This window comes from Schistocerca piceifrons, chromosome 6 (genome assembly GCF_021461385.2).
Source record: "Schistocerca piceifrons isolate TAMUIC-IGC-003096 chromosome 6, iqSchPice1.1, whole genome shotgun sequence".
NCBI lineage: Eukaryota > Metazoa > Arthropoda > Insecta > Orthoptera > Acrididae > Schistocerca > Schistocerca piceifrons.
In genome coordinates, this window is record NC_060143.1 from 205,572,048 (window position 1) to 205,594,854 (window position 22,807).

Below are 22,807 nucleotides of genomic sequence, written 5' to 3' on the forward strand. Positions count from 1 at the left end.
ATTTTCTTGAAATGAAACAGCCTCAGTTGCAGAATCTCTTTTAATTACAGGAAATTACATGTTTCACGCTTTTGGGGCATCATCATATTGATGTAAGTGTGAACATGACAATAGTGAGGCATATGCAGATTAAATGGGTAAATAGAGTTAATATAAAAAAACAAAAGAAACAAAACAAAAAAGAGACACTAAATGGATAAATAGAGTTATTGAAAATGTCTACTTGTGTCTGTGTATGTGCGGATGGATATGTGTGTGTGTGTGTGTGTGTGTGTGTGTGTGTGAGCGCGCGCGCGCGCGCGCGCGGCGCGCGCGCGCATACCTGTCCTTTTTTCCCCCTAAGGTAAGTCCGCTCCCGGGATTGGAATGACTCCTTACCCTCTCCCTTAAAACCCACATCCTTTCGTCTTTCCCTCTCCTTCCCTCTTTCCTGATGAGGCAACAGTTTGTTGCGAAAGCTTGAATTTTGTGTGTATGTTTGTGTTTGTTTGTGTGTCTATTGACGTGCCAGCGCTTTCCTTTGGTAAGTCACATCATCTTTGTTTTTAGATATATTTTTTCCCACGTGGAATGTTTCCTTCTATTATATATATATATATCTAAAAACAAAGATGATGTGACTTACCAAATGAAAGTGCTGGCAGGTCGACAGACACACAAACAAACACAAACATACACACAAAATTCAAGCTTTCGCAACAAACTGTTGCCTCATCAGGAAAGAGGGAAGGAGAGGGAAAGACGAAAGGATGTGGGTTTTAAGGGAGAGGGTAAGGAGTCATTCCAATCCTGGGAGCGGAAAGACTTACCTTAGGGGGAAAAAAGGACGGGTATACACTCGCGCACACACACACATATCCATCCACACATATACAGACACATTTCCTGATGAGGCAACAGTTTGTTGCGAAAGCTTGAATTTTGTGTGTATGTTTGTGTTTGTGTGTCTGTCGACCTGCCAGCACTTTCATTTGGTAAGTCACATCATCTTTGTTTTTTTATATATATATATATATATATATATATATATATATATATATATATATATATATATATATATATAGACACAGTTCCAGTCATGTCTACAGTTAATTTTGTAAGGAACCATCGCCTTATTGCCATGGGATGAGTAAAAGAACTACAGAACTTCGAACTGGGAATACAATGCCAAGTATTACTACATTGTCTGCTGGACAGGAAAACTGTGACAAACCAAGAGAAATTAAGAAATATTATGTAACGTGGAACCAATTGCGTTCCGGCAAACACAGCATGGACCATTGCGTACAGCTGACAAATAGCGGACAATGTGGTCAAGAACAGGATATGTCAGCCCTCTAAGCCGGCCACACAAACACAGAGCTGTAGAGTCAACATTATGACCAAAATACTAGACATTAAAGGCAGATTGCGTTGGCTAACCGAGGTGCTTACAAAAAGTGACTGCATCATTCTGGATCATGGGGTCCTGAGTTCGATTCCCGGCTGGGTTGGGTATTTTCTTTGCCTGGGGACAGGGTGTTTGTGTTATCATCATCGTTTGTGACAGTGGCTAGATTGGATTGGGTAAAAAAAATTGGACTGTGTAAAAATTGGGACTTTGTATGGACGCTGATGATGACCGCGCAGTTGAGTGCCTCACAAACCAAACATTGTTGTCATAACTAAATCACATCTGCGGAAGACAAATTAGGTAAAACACTGACTTATTAAAATTGAATTTAGTGCAAGAATATTAATGAAATAGGCCCAAAAACACAAAATTGGTATGGTAAAAAGAAATCTATTAAGTATAAAATTTTTTAAAACTGTCAAGCAGTAGATCATAAAAGACACTAAAACATTAGTCAAACCAATAAAATCAGTAAAAGGATGAGTAAGAAGTGAAAAAGTAGTGTGGCATTCACAGTAAAAGCTACTGGTGTGCTGGAAAAATGGGTTCCATAATATCATAATAGGACTGGTTTCTGCTAACCAGTTGATCATTCAACAAAATACATTTCCTTGTACCGGAGTGTTTCAGAATTTCAATTTCCTCTAAAAGATTTAGCCTTTTCCCTTTACTGGTGGTATGGAGTACATGTAAATTGCTCAATGTCAGGGAGTGATGCCCACTAGATTTTAGGTGCCCTGCAAAGGCCGACTTCTGTTTAATTTGTCCATACTCGTTAAGCAATAGTTCACTGAATCTGATTTGAAACTTCATACCAGTCTGGCCCACGTATGAAACTTCACAATCGATGCACTCTTTTCTGTAAACCCTGGATCTGGCGTATTTGTCTGTAGTAGCTATTTCATTATGGATGTTTCGATGCTAGACTTTGTTTGTCGATGAAAAGGTGACATCCACACCATTTTTTCTAAATATATTTGTAAGGCCATACGATAAGGTGCCTACAAAAGGTATTTTAACAAATCTGGTTTTCTTGGGTAACAGACGTAATGGAAGGTTTGATTCATCAGGATCGGTTTTTTGTTGATACAAATCATCTATGATGTTGGGATTGTATTTACTGCTGATGACAATATGCTTAAGGTTAGCCATTTTCTGAAGCATATAACAAGTGTGGGGAGTCATGCAGATAATGTGGAAGGGATACCTCCTCTTATTTATTGCTCACAAGTGTAGTGAGCTGTGTCTGCAGATGTTTGGGTGACTGGTACATAAATCATGATCATTATTTTGGTTACAATAGGGTCCACAGCCATCACATTTTTCTTCATTAGATGAACTAACTTTCACTTTACTTTCATTCCATTGTTGTACAGTTTTTGCTATTGAGGCATTTTCAAATACATGCATAAGTAGAACCCACCCTAAAAACCTGAAAACTCACATTACACTAAGTACAGAAAGCTGGTTAAAGCTAATGCTTGACATTCAGTATAAAGCTGGTTAAAGCCCAGAACTGACGGCAGTGACATTTTTGGGGTAAATTTAAGTGTATATCGAAATGGTGGGCTAGTGGTAAATGGAGGTGGTGGATTTGTCACAGTAGACAAGAAACTCAAATGCACTGAGATAGAGAATGAAGTTGCGTGCGAGATTGTCTCAGCAAGACTCAGTATGAAAGGTGGCCATAAACTTCAATCAAGTACTTCCATGGACCCCCAGAGTTACATCCAGATGTGACTAAAAATATTTAGAGAAAATGTAAGTTCACTAATATGTACATTCCCCAATTAAATTGTCATCATTGAAGGAGACTTCAGTCATCTAATAATCAGTTGGGAGGATTACAGTTTTGTACGACAAGATGTTCTGCAAAACTTTTCTAAATGTGTTCTCTGAGAACTACATCAAACAGATTGTTCTGAAACCTGCTCATGATGGAAATGTATTGGACTTAATAGCAGCCAATAGACTTGACCTCTTTCATTCTTATCCACATAGAAACTGGTACCAGTGACCATGAGGCAATTGTAACAACAATGACTATAGTAGTGCAAAAGGCAACTAAAACAAGTAGAAGGATTTATATTTTCAGCACACTATATAAAGAGGCATCAATGTTGAATATCAAAAAGGAACTCGAAGTATTTAGCTCTGGAGAAGAGCATGTATGAATTGTTCACAATAACATGACGATTTTACTGATGCTGCCAAAAGCGGAGAAAATCAACACTATTTGAAAGATATTCATTTATCTCTGTGTGATGCCAATGTTAACCTGCCCCTAGATGCAAAGTGTTACTGTGTAAATTGTTAAGAGTAACCTTGCTGGCACTGTGGCAAGCAGCCGGTGCTGCGGTCCCCTCACCGTTCCTTCAGTGGCCGTGGTAACAGAATATTATCAAAGGACCTTTCCCAAAATCGAAAGATATTCTGCTCATATGTAACAGCTGTCAATAACATTCTTCTGGGTTTGAGGACTATAAAATTCTGATATTTCGGCGATTATTGCAAGATGCCTTCCTCATGGTGTATTGCTAACAATACAATGTGGCCTCAAACCCAGAAGAATTTTATTGACTGTGACAATGGTTGCGGAAGTCTACGTTTACATATGTAACAGCTAATTAATTTGTGTTATTACATATGAACATTTTAATACATACATAATAAATAAGCACTGAATGCAAACATAATTAACATTTTAAAAGAAATAGGTGCTGTTTGTGGTAGCAAAGTTAGTGTCCAGATAATCATGGACTAGACAGAGACTTAAATAAAGTGACGGTGGCAAAGCAAATGCAGAGACAGTGAACTCAGATTTCAGATGATCATTTACATACAAAAACCACTCTGCCACAGGCCGTGCATTATGAACAGGTGCTCGATCATGTTGAAAGATGCAATCGCCATCCCCAAATTGCTCTTCAACAGTGGGAAGTAAGAAGGTGCTTAAAACATCAATGTGGGCCTGTGCTGTGATAGTGCCACACAAAACAACATGAAAAACACAACCATGAAAAACACAACCATGAAAAACACAACCACACCGTAACACGCCCGCCTCTGAATTTTAATGTTGACACTACACACGCTGGCAGGTGGTGTTCACTGGGCATTTGCCGTACCCACTCCCTGCCATTGGATTGCCACATTGTGTACCATGATTCATCACTCCACAAAACGTTGTTCCACTGTTCAGTCGTCCAATGTTTACGCTCCTTACAGCAAGTGAGACATTGTTTGGAATTTACTGGTATGATGTGTGGCTTATGAGCAGCCACTTGACCATGAAATCCAAGTTTTCTTACTTCCTGCCTAACTGTCATAGTACTTGAAGTGGATCCTGATGCAGTTTGAAATTCCTGTGTGATGGTCTGGATCGATGTCTGCCTATTACACATTATGACCCTCTTCAACTGTCGACGGTCTCTATCAGTCAACAGACAAGGTCGGCCTGTACGCTTTTGTGCTGTACGTGTCCCTTCATGTATCCACTTCACTATCACATCAGAAACAATGGACCTAGGGATGCTTAGGAGTGTGGAAATCTCACTTCCAGTTGTGACACAAATGACACCCAATCATCTGACCATGTTCGAAGTCCATGAGTTCCGCGGAGCACCCCATTCTGCTCTCTCACAATGTTTAATGAGTTCTGAGGTCGCTGATATGGAGTACCTGGCAGTAGGTGGCAGCACAATGCAACTAATATGAAAAATGTATGTTTTTTGGGGGTATCCGGATACTTTTGATCACATAATGTAAGTATTAGTACACTGGTGTTGAGAAATGGTTGATATCGCTAAAACTGGACAAAGCTCCATGGGCCATTGCAATTCATATCAGATTCTACGCCACATTTGTGGCTGAGTTAGGCCCCTCTTTTAACTCTAGTCTAACATAGATCACGTGAACAAAAACTATGCCCGATAGTTGGAAGAAAGCACAGGTCACGCACATTTAGAAGAAGAGTAGCAGAAGTGATCCACAAAACTACCATCCAGTGTCCTTGACACCCATTTCCTCCAGAATCTTCCAACATATTCTGAGCTCAAATGTAATTAAGTATCTCAAACAGAGTTCCATGCCAAGCAGCATGGGTTCTGAAAATGTGATCATATGTAACCCATCTTGCACTATTCTCACATGACATCCTGAAAACCATGGATCATTGTAGTCAGGTAGATGCAGTATTTCTTAATTTCCAAAAAGCATTTCACTTGATACCACATAATGCTTATTGTCAAAAGTACAATTGTGTGGGGTATCAAATGAAGTAGCATCTGAATTGAAGAGTTTTTGGTAGGACGCAGCATGTTATATTGGATGGAGAGTCATTGACAGATGTAGAAGTAACATCGGGTGTGTCTTAGGGAAGTGTTTTGGGACACTTGTTGTTCATGTTATATGTTACTGACCTTGTAGGTAATATTAATAGTAACCTGAGACATTCTGCAGATGACGCAGTTACTTGCAGTTACTTACAATGAAGTGCTGTCTGAATGAAGCTACACAAATATTCTGTTAGGTTTTGATAAGATTTCATGGTGGTGCGGAGATAGCCAACTTGCTTTAAATGTTAAAAAATGTGTAAAATTGTCCACTTCACAAAACAAGAAAATTTAGTATCCTATGACTACAGCATCAGTGACTAATAGTTGGACTCAGTCAACTTGTGCTCATATTTTGGCTTAACACTTTGTTTAGGTACGAAATGGAACAGTCACATAGGCTCAGTTGTAGGTAAAGCAGGTGGCAGAGTTCGATTTATTGGTAAGTACCAGGGAAATGCAGTCAGTTTATGAAGGAGATTGCTTACAAATCTCTGTAACCCATCCTACAATATTGCTCAAGTATATGGGATCTAGATAGGACTAACAGGGGATATTGGCTGTATACAGAGAAGGGCAGCATGAATGGTCAGATTTGCTTGACTCGTGGGAGTCTTTCACAGTTAATGCTGAAGAAACTGAACAGGCAGACCCTTGAAGATAGACACTAACTATCCTGAGAAAACCTACTAGCTCTAAATGATGAATCTTGGAATAATTACGGTACAACCCCCTACATGCTACTTCTGGAAGGATCAGGAGGACAAGATTAGAGTAGTTATAGCACACACAGAGACATTTAAACAGTCATTATTTCCACCCTCCATACATGAATGTATTTTGAGCAAGTCCTAATAGTAGTGCAGTGGGACATACACTCTGCTATGCACTTCACAGTGGTTTGCAAAGTGTGGATGTTGAGGTAGATGAAGAAATAATTACATTTGAGTCAGAGTCCAAGAACTCATCAGCATGTACATGTAATAATTAGTTTGTTGGAAATTGGACTCATTATCAGATTTCATGGTCGGTAGTTTTCCAGTGTACCACTTAAAACTGTGTGATGTGCTAGACTATGTATAGTAATATCTAGTACAAAATACTGTTACATCCTGTTGACTCTCTTCATCAGTTGTGTGACATGTTGGTACCTGGGTTAGTGGATATCTCACTATCAATACACCAGTGAATTCTGGAGTCAACAGCACTTTGAACAAGGAATAGTTTTACAAGTGTAATAAAGCACCTTATGATTTTCTAGAGTGGAAGGAGTAGATGTGGGAAATGGATGAGAGAGACCCAGTTAGTGGAGCAATAATTACTAATAGAAAATTATTGTATCAATCTGTTATCTCTCTCTCTCTCTCTCTCTCTCTCTCTCTCTCTCTCTCTCTCTCTTTTTTTTTTAATCACTGATACTGAGTTGGATGGAGGTTCACAGTCCCCATTAAACTATCGATCCCCGTACAACTAGCTAGGTAAGTTAGTTTGAAGGTTGGAAGAAGGGAGTGACATTCCTAGAGCTACGTGAAATTCGCATATGCTATAAATGTGAAGTGGTTTGGAAGGAAAGAAACATGGTTACTCCAGTGCTACTTGGGTATAATGCATCAAGTTTTTGAGCAATTTCAAAGTGCAATAAAATGCAAATGGTATAGTGCAGCTAAATTTACTAAAATTAGTATAATTCACCGTTGTTGTTGTTGTTGTTGTTGTGGTGGTGGTGGTAGTGGTGGTGGTGGTGGTGGTAGTGGTGGTCTTCAGTCCAGAGACTGGTTTGATACAACTCTCCATGCTACTCTATCCTGTGCAAGCTTCTTCATCTCCCAGTACCTACTGCAACCTACATCCTTCTGTATCTGCTTAGTGTATTCATCTTTTGGTTTCCCTGTACGATTTTTACCCTCCACACTGCCTTCCAATACTAAATTGGTGATCCCCTGATGCCTCAGAGCATGTTGTTGTGACGTAACAAGACTGTTACGCCACACGGTAGTAGCCAAAAGAAAGGCACGCTAAACTAACGCTGTAGCCGATAGTGCACGCACGGCAATACAGCAGACGGGCGTGAAGTCTGGAACATGAGAACTTATGAATGAATAAGTAGAAAAGTATGTAGATGCTTTTTACTTAACTTTTATTTCTCTTGAATACTCGTAAGTTATAGGCACTGATACAAATGGCTCCTTGCTAGTTCGTAGCCATTAACTTCTGATGGCTATGCTGTCTCTCGGCTAATGAGAGAGAAAGGCTTCATACAACTGGGCGATAGCTAGGTTCGCGTACAACTGGGCGGTAGCTTGGTTCTCGTACAACTGGGGGTCGAGTCCACTCTCGTATCACGAGACCTGCCTAGGTGGTGCCGCTAGGTCTGCGATCACAGTGGCGACACGCGGGTCCGACATGTACTACATGGACCGCGGCCGATTTAAACTACCACCTAGCAAGTGTGGTGTCTGGCGGTGACACCACACATGTCCTACCAACTGATCCCTTCTTCTAGTCAAGTTGTGCCACAAATCCCTCTTCTCCCCTATTCTGTTCAGTACCTCCTCATTAGTTATATGTTCTACCCATATAATCTTCAGCATTCTTCTGTAGCACCACATTTCGAAAGCTTCTATTCTCTTCTTGTCCAAACTATTCATTGGCCATGTTTCACTTCCATACTTTGCCACACTCCATACAAATACTTTCAGAAATGACTTCCTGACACTTAAATCTATACTTGATGTTAACAAATGTCTCTTATTCAGAAACGCTTTCCTTGCCATTGCCAGCCTACATTTTATATCCTCTCTACTTCAACCATCATCAGTTATTTTGCTCCCCAAATAACAGAACTCATCTGCTACTTTAAGTGTCTCATTTCCTAATCTAATTCCCTCAGCATCATCCAATTTCATTTGACTACATTCTATTATCCTCATCTTGCTTTTGTTGATGTTCATCTTATATCCTCCTTTCAAGACACATTCCGTTCCATTCAACTGCTCTTCCAGGTCTTTTGCTGTCTCTGACAGAATTACAATGTCATCAGCAAACCGTAAAGTTTTCATTTCTTCTCCATGGATTTTAATTCCTACTCCAAATTTTTCTTTTGTTTACTTTACTGCTTGCTCAATATACAGATTGAATAACATCGGGGAGAGGCTACAACCCTGTCTCACTCCCTTCCCAACCACTCCTTCCCTTTCATGTCCCTCGACTCTCCTGCCACCTTCAGAATTTGAAAGAGAGTATTCCAGTCAACATTGTCAAAAGCTTTCTCTAAGTCTGCAAATGCTAGAAACATAGGTTTGCCTTTCCTTAATCTTTCTTCTAAGATGAGTCGTGGGGTCAGTATTGCCTCACGTGTTCCAACATTTCTACGGAATCCAAACTGATCTTCCGAGGTCGGCTTCTACCAGTTTTTCCATTTGCCTGTACAGAATTCGCATTAGTATTTTGCAGCTGTGACTTATTAAGCTGATAGTTCAGTAATTTTCACATCTGTCACCACCTGCTTTCTGTGGGATTGGAATTATTATATTCTTCTTGAAGTCTGAGGGTATTTCGCCTGTCTCATACATCTTGCTCACCAGATGATAGAGTTTTGTCAGGACTGGCTCTCCTAAGGCTGTCAGTAGTTTTAATGGAATGTTGTCTACTCCCAGGGCCTTGTCTCAACTTAGGTCTTTCAGTGCTCTGTCAAACTCTTCACGCAGTATCATATCTCCCATTTCATCTTCATCTACCTCCTCTTCCATTTCCATAATATTATCCTCAAGTACATCGCCCTTGTATAGACCCTCTGTGTACTCCTTCCACCTCTCTGCTTTCCCTTCTTTGCTTAGAACAGGGTTTCCATCTGAGCTCTTGTCGTCTATCCATCTATCCATCCGTGCTTAGCCGTTTTGCACATCCTGTCGATCTCATTTGTGAGACATTTGTATTCCTTTTTGCCTGCTTCATTTATTACCTTTTTTTTATTTTCTCCTTTTATCAATTAAATTCAATATGTCTTCTGTTACCCAAGGATTTCTACTAGCCCTCGTCTTTTTACCTACTTGGTCTTCTGCTGTCTTCATTATTTCATCTCTCAAAGCTACCCATTCTTCTTCTACTGTATTTCTTTCCTCCATTCTTGTCAATTGTTCCCTAATGCTCTCTATGAAACTCTCTACAACCTCTGGTCCTTTCAGTTTAATCAGGTCCCATCTCCTTAAATTCCCACCTTTTTGCAGTTTCTTCAGTTTTAGTCTACAGATCATAACCAATAGATTGTGGTCAGAGTCCACATCTGTCCCTGGAAATGTCTTAAAATTTAAAACCTGGTTCCTAAATCTCTGTCTTACCATTATACAGGGTGATTCAAAAAGAATACCACAATTTTAGGAATTTAAAACTCTGCAACGACAAAAGGCAGAGTTAAGCACTATCTGTCGGCGAATTAAGGGAGCTATAAAGTTTCATTTAGTTGTACATTTGTTCGCTTGAGGCGCTGTTGACTAGGCGTCAGCGTCAGTTGATGCTAAGATGGCGACCGCTCAACAGAAAGCTTTTCGTGTTATTGAGTACGGCAGAAGTGAATCGACGACAGTTGTTCAGCGTGCATTTCGAATGAAGTATGGTTTTAAACCTCCTGATAGGTGGTGTATTAAACGTTGGTATAAACAGTTTACAGAGAATGGGTGTTTGTGCAAAGGGAAAAGTTCTGGACGGCCGAGAATGAGTGATGAAAATGTAGCACGCATCCAGCAAGCATTTGTTCGCAGCCCAGGAAAATCGACTCGCAGAGCTAGCAGAGAGCTGCAAATTCCACAATCAACTGTATGGAGAGTCCTACGAAAAAGGTTAGTTATGAAACCTGAACGTCAACTACCCGAGGCGATGGATCGGCCGCAAGGCAGCCCGTGACAGAGCACTTCATCACTGTGGTGTCACCGCCAGACACCACACTTGCTAGGTGGTAGTTTAAATCGGCCGCGGTCCATGTAGTACATGTCGGACCCGCGTGTCGCCACTGTGATCGCAGACCTAGCGCCACCACCAAGGCAGGTCTCGTGATACGAGAGTGGACTCGCCCCAGTTGTACGAGAACCAAGCTACCGCCCAGTTGTACGCGAACCTAGCTATCGCCCAGTTGTACGAAGCCTTTCTCTCTCATTAGCCGAGAGACATAATAGCCATCAGCTAAGTTAATGGCTACGAACTAGCAAGGAGCCATTGGTATCAGTGCCTATAGCTTACGAGTATTCAAGAGAGATGTATTCCCAGGAATAAATAAAAGTTAAGTAAAAAGCATCTACATACTTTTCTTCGTATTCATTTATAAGTTCTCATGTTCCAGACTTCACGCCCGTCTGCTGTATGCCGTGCGCTATCGGCTACCGCGTAGTCAAGCTTTCTTTTTCAGCAATCCACATCACGGTGTCGGTCCAGCTACCGACACTACAATTATTGGCGACGAGGGAAAAGGACCTTTTTTCTGATTGCTTACATTTATTTCTGATTGCTTACATTTATTTGTGTCATGGCTTCGCCACAATCTCCAGATGTACTGTCCGAATTTTATCGCTTGCAGAATCAGCAGACGCAGGCGTTACTGGATGCCCTTGGACAGCTCGTCCAGGGTCAACGTGCGCTGCACACCGATGCGGCCGCCGCCGCTTCTTCGCTACCGCTGCCACTGAACGCTGTTGCACCTCCCTTTCGACCATACGTGGCAGCCGATGAGACGTGGCAAGAGTGGTCTCGTCAGTTCGCCTTTCACATGGCTGCCTACAGAATTCAAGGTAATGAGCGGCAGCCGTTTTTGCTTTCTTGTGTCGGTGTGTCCACGTACCGTGTGATAGTGAAATTGTTTCCCCGACGCGACGTAGCAACTCTGTCCTACGAGGAAATTTTGTCTGCATTAGATGCCTATTTCAAAGAAACAGTTAATGTGGTTGCAAAACGGTATACGTTCTTTCGTACAAAACGTACGGCCGGTCAAACTAATAGGGAGTGGGTAGCAACATTGCAAGGACTTACTAGGGACTGTGCCTTTGAATGTGACTGTGGTCTTTCTTATTCAGATACAATGGTGCGTGATGCAATTGCACAGAACGTTTCTGATGTTCGCATACGGGAGCAAATTTTGAAACTAGTTAATCCCTCCCTTCAACAAGTGATAGACATATTGGATAGACAGGACACACTTGACTGTGCTCAGGAATCTTTTGCAACTTCGCCAGCTGTGTGTAACATTAACCGGCCCGCCGGGCGCGCTCGCGCAACGCGGCCCGGTCAACTGCCCTCGCGGCCGTCCGCACAGCTGCCGCCGCGCGATAAGCCAGGTGTGCCGCGCCAGCACACACATGTAGTGAAATCATGCCCGCGGTGTGCTACTCGACATTCGCGTGAACATTGCCCGTCACGCCAAGCTATTTGCTTTTTCTGCAATAAGAAAGGACATGTTCAAAGTGTTTGCCAGAAAAAGCTCAGATCAGACAATCACAATCATTCCAGGCCCTTTGCTTCGCGCCGGAATCGAACCAACGACACTCAGGCTCGTGGACCTTCGCCTATGGACATTCATGTCGTTAATTCCACTTCGTCCAGTGACACTTTCTCTAACAGTAACTGTGTTCGTCCCACAAAAACTGTGCGTCGACGTCGCCGGAAATCGCGTCAATTAGCAAGTGATTCTGTACCAGTGTCTGTTCCAATTGCACAAAACAGTCGCTCTTGTCGTCAGCAGGACAATAAACTTTTTGTGGACTTAGACTTTGAAGGCAAAGTGATACCATTCCAGCTCGATACCGGAGCTGCAGTTTCATTGCTCAATCACGACACATACAAACAACTGGGCGCACCTCCGTTGCGTGCCGCAAATGTTAAGCTAACTACATATTCCGGACAGAAAATTCCTGTGTTAGGACAGTGCAGCCTTCTTGCAACATACAAGGGACAAACAAAACTTGTGTCATTTTACGTTCTTCGTTCTTCTTCTGCAGTGAACTTGTTTGGTCTAGATTTATTTAAGTTGTTTAACATGTCTATTGTAAATCAGGTCCTATCAGTGAATCAGACTGTGCCTACAGACAGTGTTTCTCGGCTGTGTGACGAATTTGCAGACATTTTTGCACCGGGCTTAGGTTGCGCTAAAAACTATGAAGCACATTTAGAACTGAAGGTAAACGCGCAACCGAAATTTTTCAGGGCGCGCAATGTTCCCCACGCATTGCGTGATGAGGTCGCAAGAACGTTACACGATCTCGAATCACAGGGTGTAATTGAACGTGTGCAAGCTTCTCTCTGGGCCTCACCCTTAGTCATTTTGCCAAAACCTTCCGGAAAATTGAGACTTTGCGTGGACTTCAAGGCCACAGTGAATCCACAGCTAGTGACTGCTACTTTTCCTTTGCCCCGCCCGGAAGATCTTTTTGCTAAACTGTGCCCGGGAAAATATTTTTCAAAGTTGGACCTAGCCGATGCGTACTTGCAAATACCGGTGGACGACGAATCCCAGCGCGTATTGGTGGTTAACACGCATCTTGGATTGTACCGCTTCAAAAGACTGCCATTCGGGTGTGCATCCGCCCCTGCCTTGTTTCAGCAATATTTACAAACTATTTGTGCGTCGGTCCCTACTGCAGCAAACTATCTGGACGATATAGTGATCTCCGGACAGACAGAAGAAGATCATCTTGCGAATTTACGAACATTATTTCAGGTCTTGCGGCAAAATGGTCTTCGCTTGAGGAAGGACAAATGTGTGTTTTTTGCTCGTGACTTACCATACCTGGGACATGTCATTAATGCCCAAGGCATACATCCGAGTCCAGAGCACCTCCGTGCCATACACGACTTGCCTTCCCCTCAAAATGTGAAACAGCTACAGAGTGTGTTGGGTAAAATTAATTATTACAATAAATTTGTGCGCAATGCCTCTTCCATTTCAGCTCCGCTTCATCGCTTACGCCGTAAAGGTGTTCCGTTCGTCTGGACGACGGAATGCGAACGCGCCTTTCGCCAGTTGAAATCGGCGTTGCTTTCTAATACTTGCCTTACGCCATTCGATCCCCAGCAACCCCTTTTGTTGATGGTAGATGCATCGGATTTCGGGATCGGTGCTGTGCTTGCGCACAAAGTTGGCTCACATGATCGCCCTATTGCCTTTGCGTCCAAATTGCTCTCGTCTGCGCAAAGAAATTATTCACAGATAGAGAAAGAAGCTTTGGCTCTCGTGTTTGGTGTTACTAAGTTCCATGATTTCTTGTATGGTCGTCACTTTACCATCATCACAGACCACAAACCTTTGACATCGCTTTTTCATCCGACCAAGCCTGTACCTCCACGTACAGCGCAGAAATTCATTCGCTGGTCTATTTTCCTCTCGCAGTACCGCTACGATATCTTGTATCGGTCCACTGCTAAGCACGGAAACGCCGATGCGTTGTCCCGTTTGCCTGTTGCTGAGGATAAAGCATTCGATTCTTCCGAACTTGCTTGCATGTTCATTGATTCGGAAACCGATGAAGTGGTCGAATCGTTTCCGATTGGTTTTCGTCGTGTCGCTACAGCCACAGCTGCTGACCCTGTCCTTGCTACTGTTTTACGTTTTGTTGCTACGCAATGGCCTTTGTCAAAGTCTCGGATCGAGGATCCGTTGGTTCGCCGATTTTTTGCTCACAAGGAGAGCCTTTTTGTTCGACGTGGTGTTTTGTTGTTGCGTTCTGATAAGGATCAGTCCAGAGTCGTGGTCCCACGTTCGTTACAGTCCTCTGTTTTACGGCTTCTTCATAAAGGACATTGGGGTATAGTGCGAACGAAACAACTTGCTCGTCAGCACTGTACTTGGTTCGGACTCGATGCTGCGATTACGAATATGTGTTCTTCGTGCCCGGCGTGTGCCGAACAACAGTCCGCACCGCCGCGGAAAGTCTTTGCGTGGCCAAAAGCCACTTCCCCTTGGCAACGCTTGCACATTGATTTTGCTGGTCCATTCTGGAATGCTCGATGGTTGGTTCTGGTCGCCGCCTTCAGTAATTTTCCTTTTGTTGTCCGGATGTCTTCCACGATGTCCTCCGCCACCATCCAAGCGTTGTCTGCTATCTTTTGCATTGAAGGTCTTCCGCAGACTATTGTTTCCGACAATGGCCCACAATTCATGTCCGCAGCATTCCAGTCTTTCTGCCAGGCCAATGGTATTCAACATCTGACATCCGCGCCGTTTTCGCCTCAGTCCAACGGTGCCGCTGAACGATTGGTCCGGACTTTCAAGTCACAGATGTTGAAATTGAAAGAGTCGCATTCTCGGGAGGACGCATTGTTGCTCTTTTTGTCTTCGTATCGCTCTCAGCCCCGAGATGGTCGCTCGCCGGCTGAGTTGCTCCACGGTCGTCCTCATCGCACCTTGATGTCTTTGCTGCATCCGCCGCATCAGGTTCCTGCGCAGCGGCAGACTCCTGCTTTTGCTCCAGGCGACGTAGTATTTTATCGCAACTATCGAGGTTCACGGCGTTGGCTCGCAGGGCGCATTCTTCGCTGCCTCGGCCGCGCGATGTCTTTGGTTTTGGGGGCCTCTGGTGAGGTGCGTCGGCATCTCAATCAGCTGCGCCTCTGTCGTCGCTCGGGTTCTGCCGCTCCCCGTCTGCTTTCAGCGACGGTGCCGTCCGGTCAGCGCCCTGGGGACCCATCTACTGGCTCGCCTCATCCCCAGGTGTTACCGACGATGCCTTCCATTTTGCCCCATGGCGACGCGCCGCCGCCGCCGCAGCAGCAGCAGCAGCAGCAGCCGCCGCCGGCGCCGACCGCATTCGACGCTTCGTTGCCGCCGCCAGGCGCCTCCCAGGGTCACGCGCCGCCGATCGCTTCCCGTGACCAGCTGTCCGCCGCCATGGAACTCCCGCCCGCTCCGGACCACGTGACGTCATCGCGCGTCGGCTACCCCGACGCAATGGAGGTCGACACTTCGGCCCCTCATGTTCTTTACGGGCGCATACACCGCATGTTGACGTGCACCCTGGACTAGTTTTGCAGGCGTTTCCTAGCTCCCCTCGGACCGGATGGCCGGGTGCGGGTGGCACAGCCTCGCCTGTTGTTAGGCTCCCCACCTCATCGCATACGTCAACATGTGGTCCTCCCCACGGCGGGCGGAAGCCTTATCTCACGACCGTTCGCCGATTTGCGGGGGAGGAATGTGGTGTCACCGCCAGACACCACACTTGCTAGGTGGTAGTTTAAATCGGCCGCGGTCCATGTAGTACATGTCGGACCCGCGTGTCGCCACTGTGATCGCAGACCTAGCGCCACCACCAAGGCAGGTCTCGTGATACGAGAGTGGACTCGCCCCAGTTGTACGAGAACCAAGCTACCGCCCAGTTGTACGCGAACCTAGCTATCGCCCAGTTGTACGAAGCCTTTCTCTCTCATTAGCCGAGAGACATAATAGCCATCAGCTAAGTTAATGGCTACGAACTAGCAAGGAGCCATTGGTATCAGTGCCTATAGCTTACGAGTATTCAAGAGAGATGTATTCCCAGGAATAAATAAAAGTTAAGTAAAAAGCATCTACATACTTTTCTTCGTATTCATTTATAAGTTCTCATGTTCCAGACTTCACGCCCGTCTGCTGTATGCCGTGCGCTATCGGCTACCGCGTAGTCAAGCTTTCTTTTTCAGCAATCCACATCACGGTGTCGGTCCAGCTACCGACACTACAATCACTGGCCTCCAAGAAGCCCTGATCTTACCCCTGCGATTTTTTCTTATGGGGGTATGTTAAGGATATGGTGTTTCGGCCACCTCTCCCAGCCACCATTGATGATTTGAAACGAGAAATAACAGCAACTATCCAAACTGTTACGCCTGATATGCTACAGAGAGTGTGGAACGAGTTGGAGTATCGGGTTGATATTGCTCGTGTGTCTGGAGGGGGCCATATTGAACATCTCTGAACTTGTTTTTGAGTGAAAAGAAAACCTTTTTAAATACTCTTTGTAATGATGTATAACAGAAGGTTATATTATGTTTCTTTCATTAAATACACATTTTTAAAGTTGTGGTATTCTTTTTGAATCACCCTGTATAACCTATTTGAAACTTTCCAGTGTCGCCAGGCCTCTTCCATGTACCAACCTTCTTTTATGATTCTTGAACCAAGTGTTAGCTATGATTAAGTTATGCTCTGTGCGAAATTCTACCAGACGGCTTCCTCTTTCATTCCTTACCCCCATTCCATATTCACCTACTACTTTTCCTTCTCTTCCTTTTCCTACTGTCGAATTCCAGTCACCTGTGACTATTACATTTTCATTTCCCTTCACTATCTGAATAGTTTCTTTTATCGCATCATACATTTCATCAATCTCTTCGTCATATGTGGAGGTAGTTGGCATATAAACTTGTGCTACTGTGGTAGGCGTGGGCTTTGTGTCTATCTTGGATACAATAATGCGTTCACTATGCTGTTTGTTGTAGCTTACTTGCGCTCCTATTTTTTTTATTCATTATTAAACCTACTCCTGTAGTACCCCTATTTGATTTTGTATTTATAACCTTGTATTCACCTGACCAGTAGTTGTGTTCCTCCTGCCAACGAACTTTGCTAATTCCCACTATATCTAACTTTAACCTATCCATTTCCCTTTTTAAATTTTCTAACCTGCATTCCCAATTAAGGGATCTGACATTCCACACTCCATTATGTAGAACGCCAGTTTTCTTTCTCCTGATAATGACGTCCTTCTGAGCAGTCCCTCCCCGTAGATCCGAATGGGTGACTATTTTACCTCCGGAATATTTTACCCAGAGGACGCCATCATCATTTAACCATACAGTAAAGCTGCATGCCCTCGGGAAAAATTACGACTGTAGTTTCCCCTTGCTTTCAGTCGTTCGCAGTACTAGCACAGCAAGGCCGTTTTGGTTAGTGTTACAAGGCCAGATCAGTCAATGATCCAGACTGTTATACCTGCAACTACTGAAAAGGCTGCTGCTGCTTTTCAGGAACCACACGTTTGTCTGGCCTCTCAACAGTACCCCTCCTTTGTGGTTGCACCTACAGTATGGCTATCTGTATCGCTGAGGCACGCAAGCCTTCCCCCCCCCCCCCCCCTCCTCCCCCCCCCCCCCCCCCCCAACGGCAAGGTACATGGTTCAGGGGGGGACCACATATAGATGACAAAAGGACAAAAATTATGACTGTAAACAAATAAATGTTGCATAACTACTGTACACGTGTGCTAGGTACGATGTTCTGCTAACCTGTCCAACAAATATGTATTTACGCTCTACTGAGTTACCACGGAGTATATAAAACAAGTATGCCTGTGTCATATTCCACGTCATTGAAAAGAGAACACTAAATCACAAATGTTTTATTTAGACCTGATAGAATAATGAAGAAATGAAAGTGAGGCAAGAAAAAAGCATCGAATCTAAGATACACAGTAGAAAATCACCATCTGTGGATGACAGAACTTTACTAGATTTAAAATAGGGAAGTACTTTTTTTTCTTTGTTGCATGTGGAATTATTGTAGCGTAAATTTTTTTATTTGCTGCCTATAAATTTTTTGCTCCTTTATTATTCGCCTCATTCCCTGTACAGACATAAATACAGTATCCTTGCGCTAAACACAAAAATGTTTGATATGATAGTGACAAATATACGTTGGTTACTTGAGTTTTGAAACGGCTGTTTTTTCTGTTATCTGCTGTATTCTTGACTTTTTATTTTTCATAATTATTGACCAAGATTTTCTAAAATAGAAGTAAAGCTACTTTTTGAGTATTTTCACCAGACAGATAACTGGAAATTCACACTGTTAATTAACCAATATGATGTAATGTTTTGTTAATTCGCGATAAGTGAACAATGCAAAAGAAGAAATCAAATTTTATGACAAGAAATTTGGTTGGATTGTTTAAGTGTATAAAGACATCAAAAATATAAACGCTAATTAGAATTTCAAAAAGCTAAATTTTCAAGGTTTATTTGCTAATTTCATGTAGCTCTACATCTACATCGATACTTCGCAAGCCACCATATGACATATGGTAGAGGGTATCCTGTACTACTATTTGTCATTTGATTTCCTATTCCACTCACAAACAGAGCAAGTGAAAAACGACTGTCTCTATGTCTCCGTGTGAGCCCTAATTTCTCATATCTTTTTCTTCATGATCCTTACGAGCAATGTGTGTTGGTGCCAGTAGAATCATTCAGCAATCAGCTTCAAATGGCAGTTCTCTAAATTTCCTAAATAGTGTTTCTCGAAAGAATGTTGCCTTCCTTCCAGGAATTCCCATTTTAGTTCCTGAAGCATCTCCTTAACATGTGCTTTCCAAACCTACAGGTAACAAAGCTAGCAGCTGTCCTCTGAATTGCTTCGATGTCTTACTTCAATCCGGCCTGATATGGATCCCAGACTTTCTAGCAGTACTCAAGAATAGTTTGCACCAGCATCCTATATGTGGTCTCCTTTACAGGTGAACCACTCTTTCCTACAATTCTCCCAACAAACTGAAGTTGACTATTTGCCTTCCCTACCACAGTTCTCATGTGCTCGTTCCATCTCATATCGCTTTACATCATTAAGCCCAGCTATTTGAATGACTTGACTGTGCCAAGCAGGACACAAGTTATATTGTATCCGAACATTACGGGTTTGATCTACCTACTCATCTACATTAACTTCCATATGTAGCTGCCACTCATCACACCAACTGGAAATTTTGTCAAACTCATCTTGTCTCTTCCTACAGTCACTCGACTATGACACCTTACGGTACACCATGGCATCATCAGCAAACAGCCACAGATTGCTACCCACACTGTCAGTGAAATCACTTATGTATTTACAGAAGAACAGTGGTCCTATCTACTTCCCTGGGGCACTCCTGATGGTACCCTTGTCTCTGATGAACATTCACCATTGAGGACAACATACTGGGTTCTTATTATTTAAGAAGTCTTCGAGCCACTCACATATCTGTGAACTTATTCTGTATCCTCATACCTTCATTAACAGCCTGCAATGGGGCACTGCGTCAAATGCTTTCCGGAAATCCAGAAATATGGAATACACCCATTGTCCTTCATCCATAGTTCCCAGTTATCATGTGAGAAAAGGACAAGCTGAGATTCGCATGAGCAGCACTTTCTGAAACCGTGCTGAATCATGAACATAAGCTTCTCAGTCTCAAGAAAGTTTATTATATTCCAGAGTCTCCTGTGCTTTGGTCCAGTTGCTTGGGACTTTGTGCTGGGTGAGAGATTCATGATAAATGCAAGCTAAGTAAAGGGCTAGTGCCATAGAGTACTCTTTGTAAAATCAAACTGGGATTCCATCTGGACTTGGTGATTTATTTGCTTTCAAATCTTTCAGTTGTTTCCCTATGCCAGGTACACTTATTACTATGTCATCCATATGGGAATCTGTCCGATGGTCAAATGATGATATGTTTGTACGATTGTCCTGTGTGAATGATTTCTTGAACTTGGAAATTTAAAACTTCTACTTTTGTTTTGCTATCTTCAACTGCCACACCAGACTGGTCAACAAGGGACTGAATGGTAGCCTTAGACCCGCTTAGCAATTTTACATACAACCAGAATTTTCTCAGGTTCTGTGCCAGATCTTTTGCTATGGTGGGACAGTGGCAGTAGTTGTATGCATCGTGCATAGAGATTTTCAGACGCATGAATCTCCACTAATCTTCACTTGTCTTCATTTATGCATTCCCTTTTGAACCAATAGTGCAACAGCCTCTGCTTCCTCAGCAACCGCTAAATTTCGTTATTAACCCATGGTGGGTCTTTTCCATCCTTTAACCACTTACTAGGCACATACTTCTCCAGACCACAATTTACAGTCTGCTTAAACTTTGCCCATAATTCCTCTCCATATGTATTACTGAATCTATGTGGTGCCAATTCACCATCTAAGTGAGATGTTCATCTGCTCTATCTCCTAGCCTTCTTGACTGTTTTATTGACTTTCATTATCATAGTTGCTATAATGACATCATGATCGCTAATCCCCACTTCTATACTGACATTGTCGATAAGGTCTGGCCTATTTGTAGCTGCAAGGTCTAAGATATTTGCAGTGTGTGGGCTGCTGAGCTAGCTCAAGACAATTTTCAGAAAAATTGTTCAAAAGCATACCCCCACAATGAATCCATAGACAGCCAAGTCTATACTTGGCAGGTCTAGACGTACCACTTCCAATAGGACTGTGCCTAGCTTACGTAAAAAAGGGAAAGGCAATGACTCACATGTAGCAGACTTATGTGTGGTGCATACGCACGTATAACAGAAAACAATGGTCACTAGCTTTAAAGTTTTAAGAAGTGTTCAAAATTTATGGTTTTTTTTTTTTTTTTGTTTGTAAACAGTCTTCCTGTAACATAATTTTCTGCCAACAGGTCCAAAAAAAACCAAATGCAGTGTCCCTATCCTTATGACTAGAAGCAGAGAAGAACGTGAGAGATTAATAACAGAAAAGGTGGCAATTATATTGATGGGCAAAGAAGATGAAACAGAAACTTGTCAAATATCTGAAAAATCATCTGATTCAAAATGTAGAAAGCAAACATTGAGTTCAAAATACCTACTCAAGTTTTTGAATAAGGTTTGTGGTAGTTTTTATGAATCAGATAGTGATGATACAAAATATCAAGTGGCTAAGTTTCAAAACTATATCTTTCTTGTAGATTAAGTCATTATTTTTTGACCAAAAATCCTCTGTAACCTTTTTGTTACACAGTTTGTATTAAATATCTTAAAAATGATGAATAGGCCTTTAGTCTGTGTGCAAAGCAAAAATGACAACAGACTATGTTACATGTTCTGTTTTTACACGGACATCTAGCTCTTTTACATATTTGTCAAGTATTGACATTAAAATGTTAGAATAAAAAAATCATCATGAGTATTGAATGTAGACACATGTATCAGTATTGACTATGCGTGTTCTTAAAGTGTGTGTGTTTGTTAAGTGTACTGTCTTTCTGCAAATAGTGTAGGCATTACTGTTGCAAACTTATAAGGTACACTAAGTGCTGTACCTACACTCTTGATTGACAGCCACTACATACACACAAATTATGATGGCTGATAACTGCACGTGAACTAATGACAAGAACATTAACACAACTATTAACTGTCCAAATACAGAGTGCTATCACTGACAACTAAGTGCACATCAGCACGGAGTAGGTCTCTCTCAAGAACATTTGCGTACGGCAGAGAAGGTGCAAGTGGACGAGGCCCCACTGGCAGCGGTCTGACAGGTTCGTATTTTTTGGCAGGGGCACTGGCTGTGGGTGACGGTGGCATGCTTGCCTTGCCCAGCTACTGCTAACATCGGATAGATTGCATGGGCACGCCACCATATCCCTTCCCTCTTCTTTGGAGCCAGTACCACAGACACTGGCATGCGAAAAAAGCAGATCACACTGGTCAGATTGTTGCAGGTGAGGAAGCCATCTGATACACCCAGGTGACCTGGAGGTGACAACAGCAATGATAGCAGCAGCACAACAGCAGCCGCACCGCAACACAATAGCATCTGAAGAGGCATCGCCTTCACATGGATTGGCCATCAGCTGTCTCTGGCCTAGCAGGGTGTACAGGCTGAAATGAGCTGGTTAGTGGGGCACTGGCTGCAGTGGTGTTTCACATGTGGGGGCTCTGTACCCTATGTGGTGGCAAGAGACGGAGGCAGTGACGAGAGGGCAACATCTGCCGGATGCTCCGATAAACTGGCGGTATCTGGGAAGCCACCATCAGATGCCAATTGATGGGCTGGGGTGGGCAGTGGCTCCATCTTGATGTTATTGATGCCCACCGCCACATCCAGGTAAGGGGAGCCCCCATGTCACCTGGCCCCTGGGAGGGAGCGGTGCCTGCAGGAGGGCCCTCTGTGCCAGTGTCTGCTGCAGCTGCAGTGAGTCATTGCCCCATTGAGGGTGAAGTTGATTCCAGTGGCTGTAGAGCAATGCCCCACCGGTGTCCACGGTGAACATTTGCTGGCTTTGCGTCTCCCAAACCTTAGTTGGGCCTATCTCAACTGCCAAACGGAGGTCCACGCCCAGGCTGATTC

At 43.2% G+C, this 22,807-nt stretch overlaps 1 protein-coding gene across 3 annotated transcripts in view; it reads left to right on the forward strand.

Annotated features, from left to right (window-relative positions):
* The window catches only part of LOC124802863, a 232,542-nt gene that overhangs the window by 105,129 nt on the left and 104,606 nt on the right, over positions 1–22,807 (forward strand). For all 3 annotated transcript variants that reach the window (XM_047263901.1, XM_047263900.1, XM_047263902.1), the window contains one exon: positions 21,129–21,334. In XM_047263901.1, the coding sequence (XP_047119857.1) occupies positions 21,129–21,334 (206 nt within the window). The remainder of the gene's footprint in view (positions 1–21,128; positions 21,335–22,807) is intronic.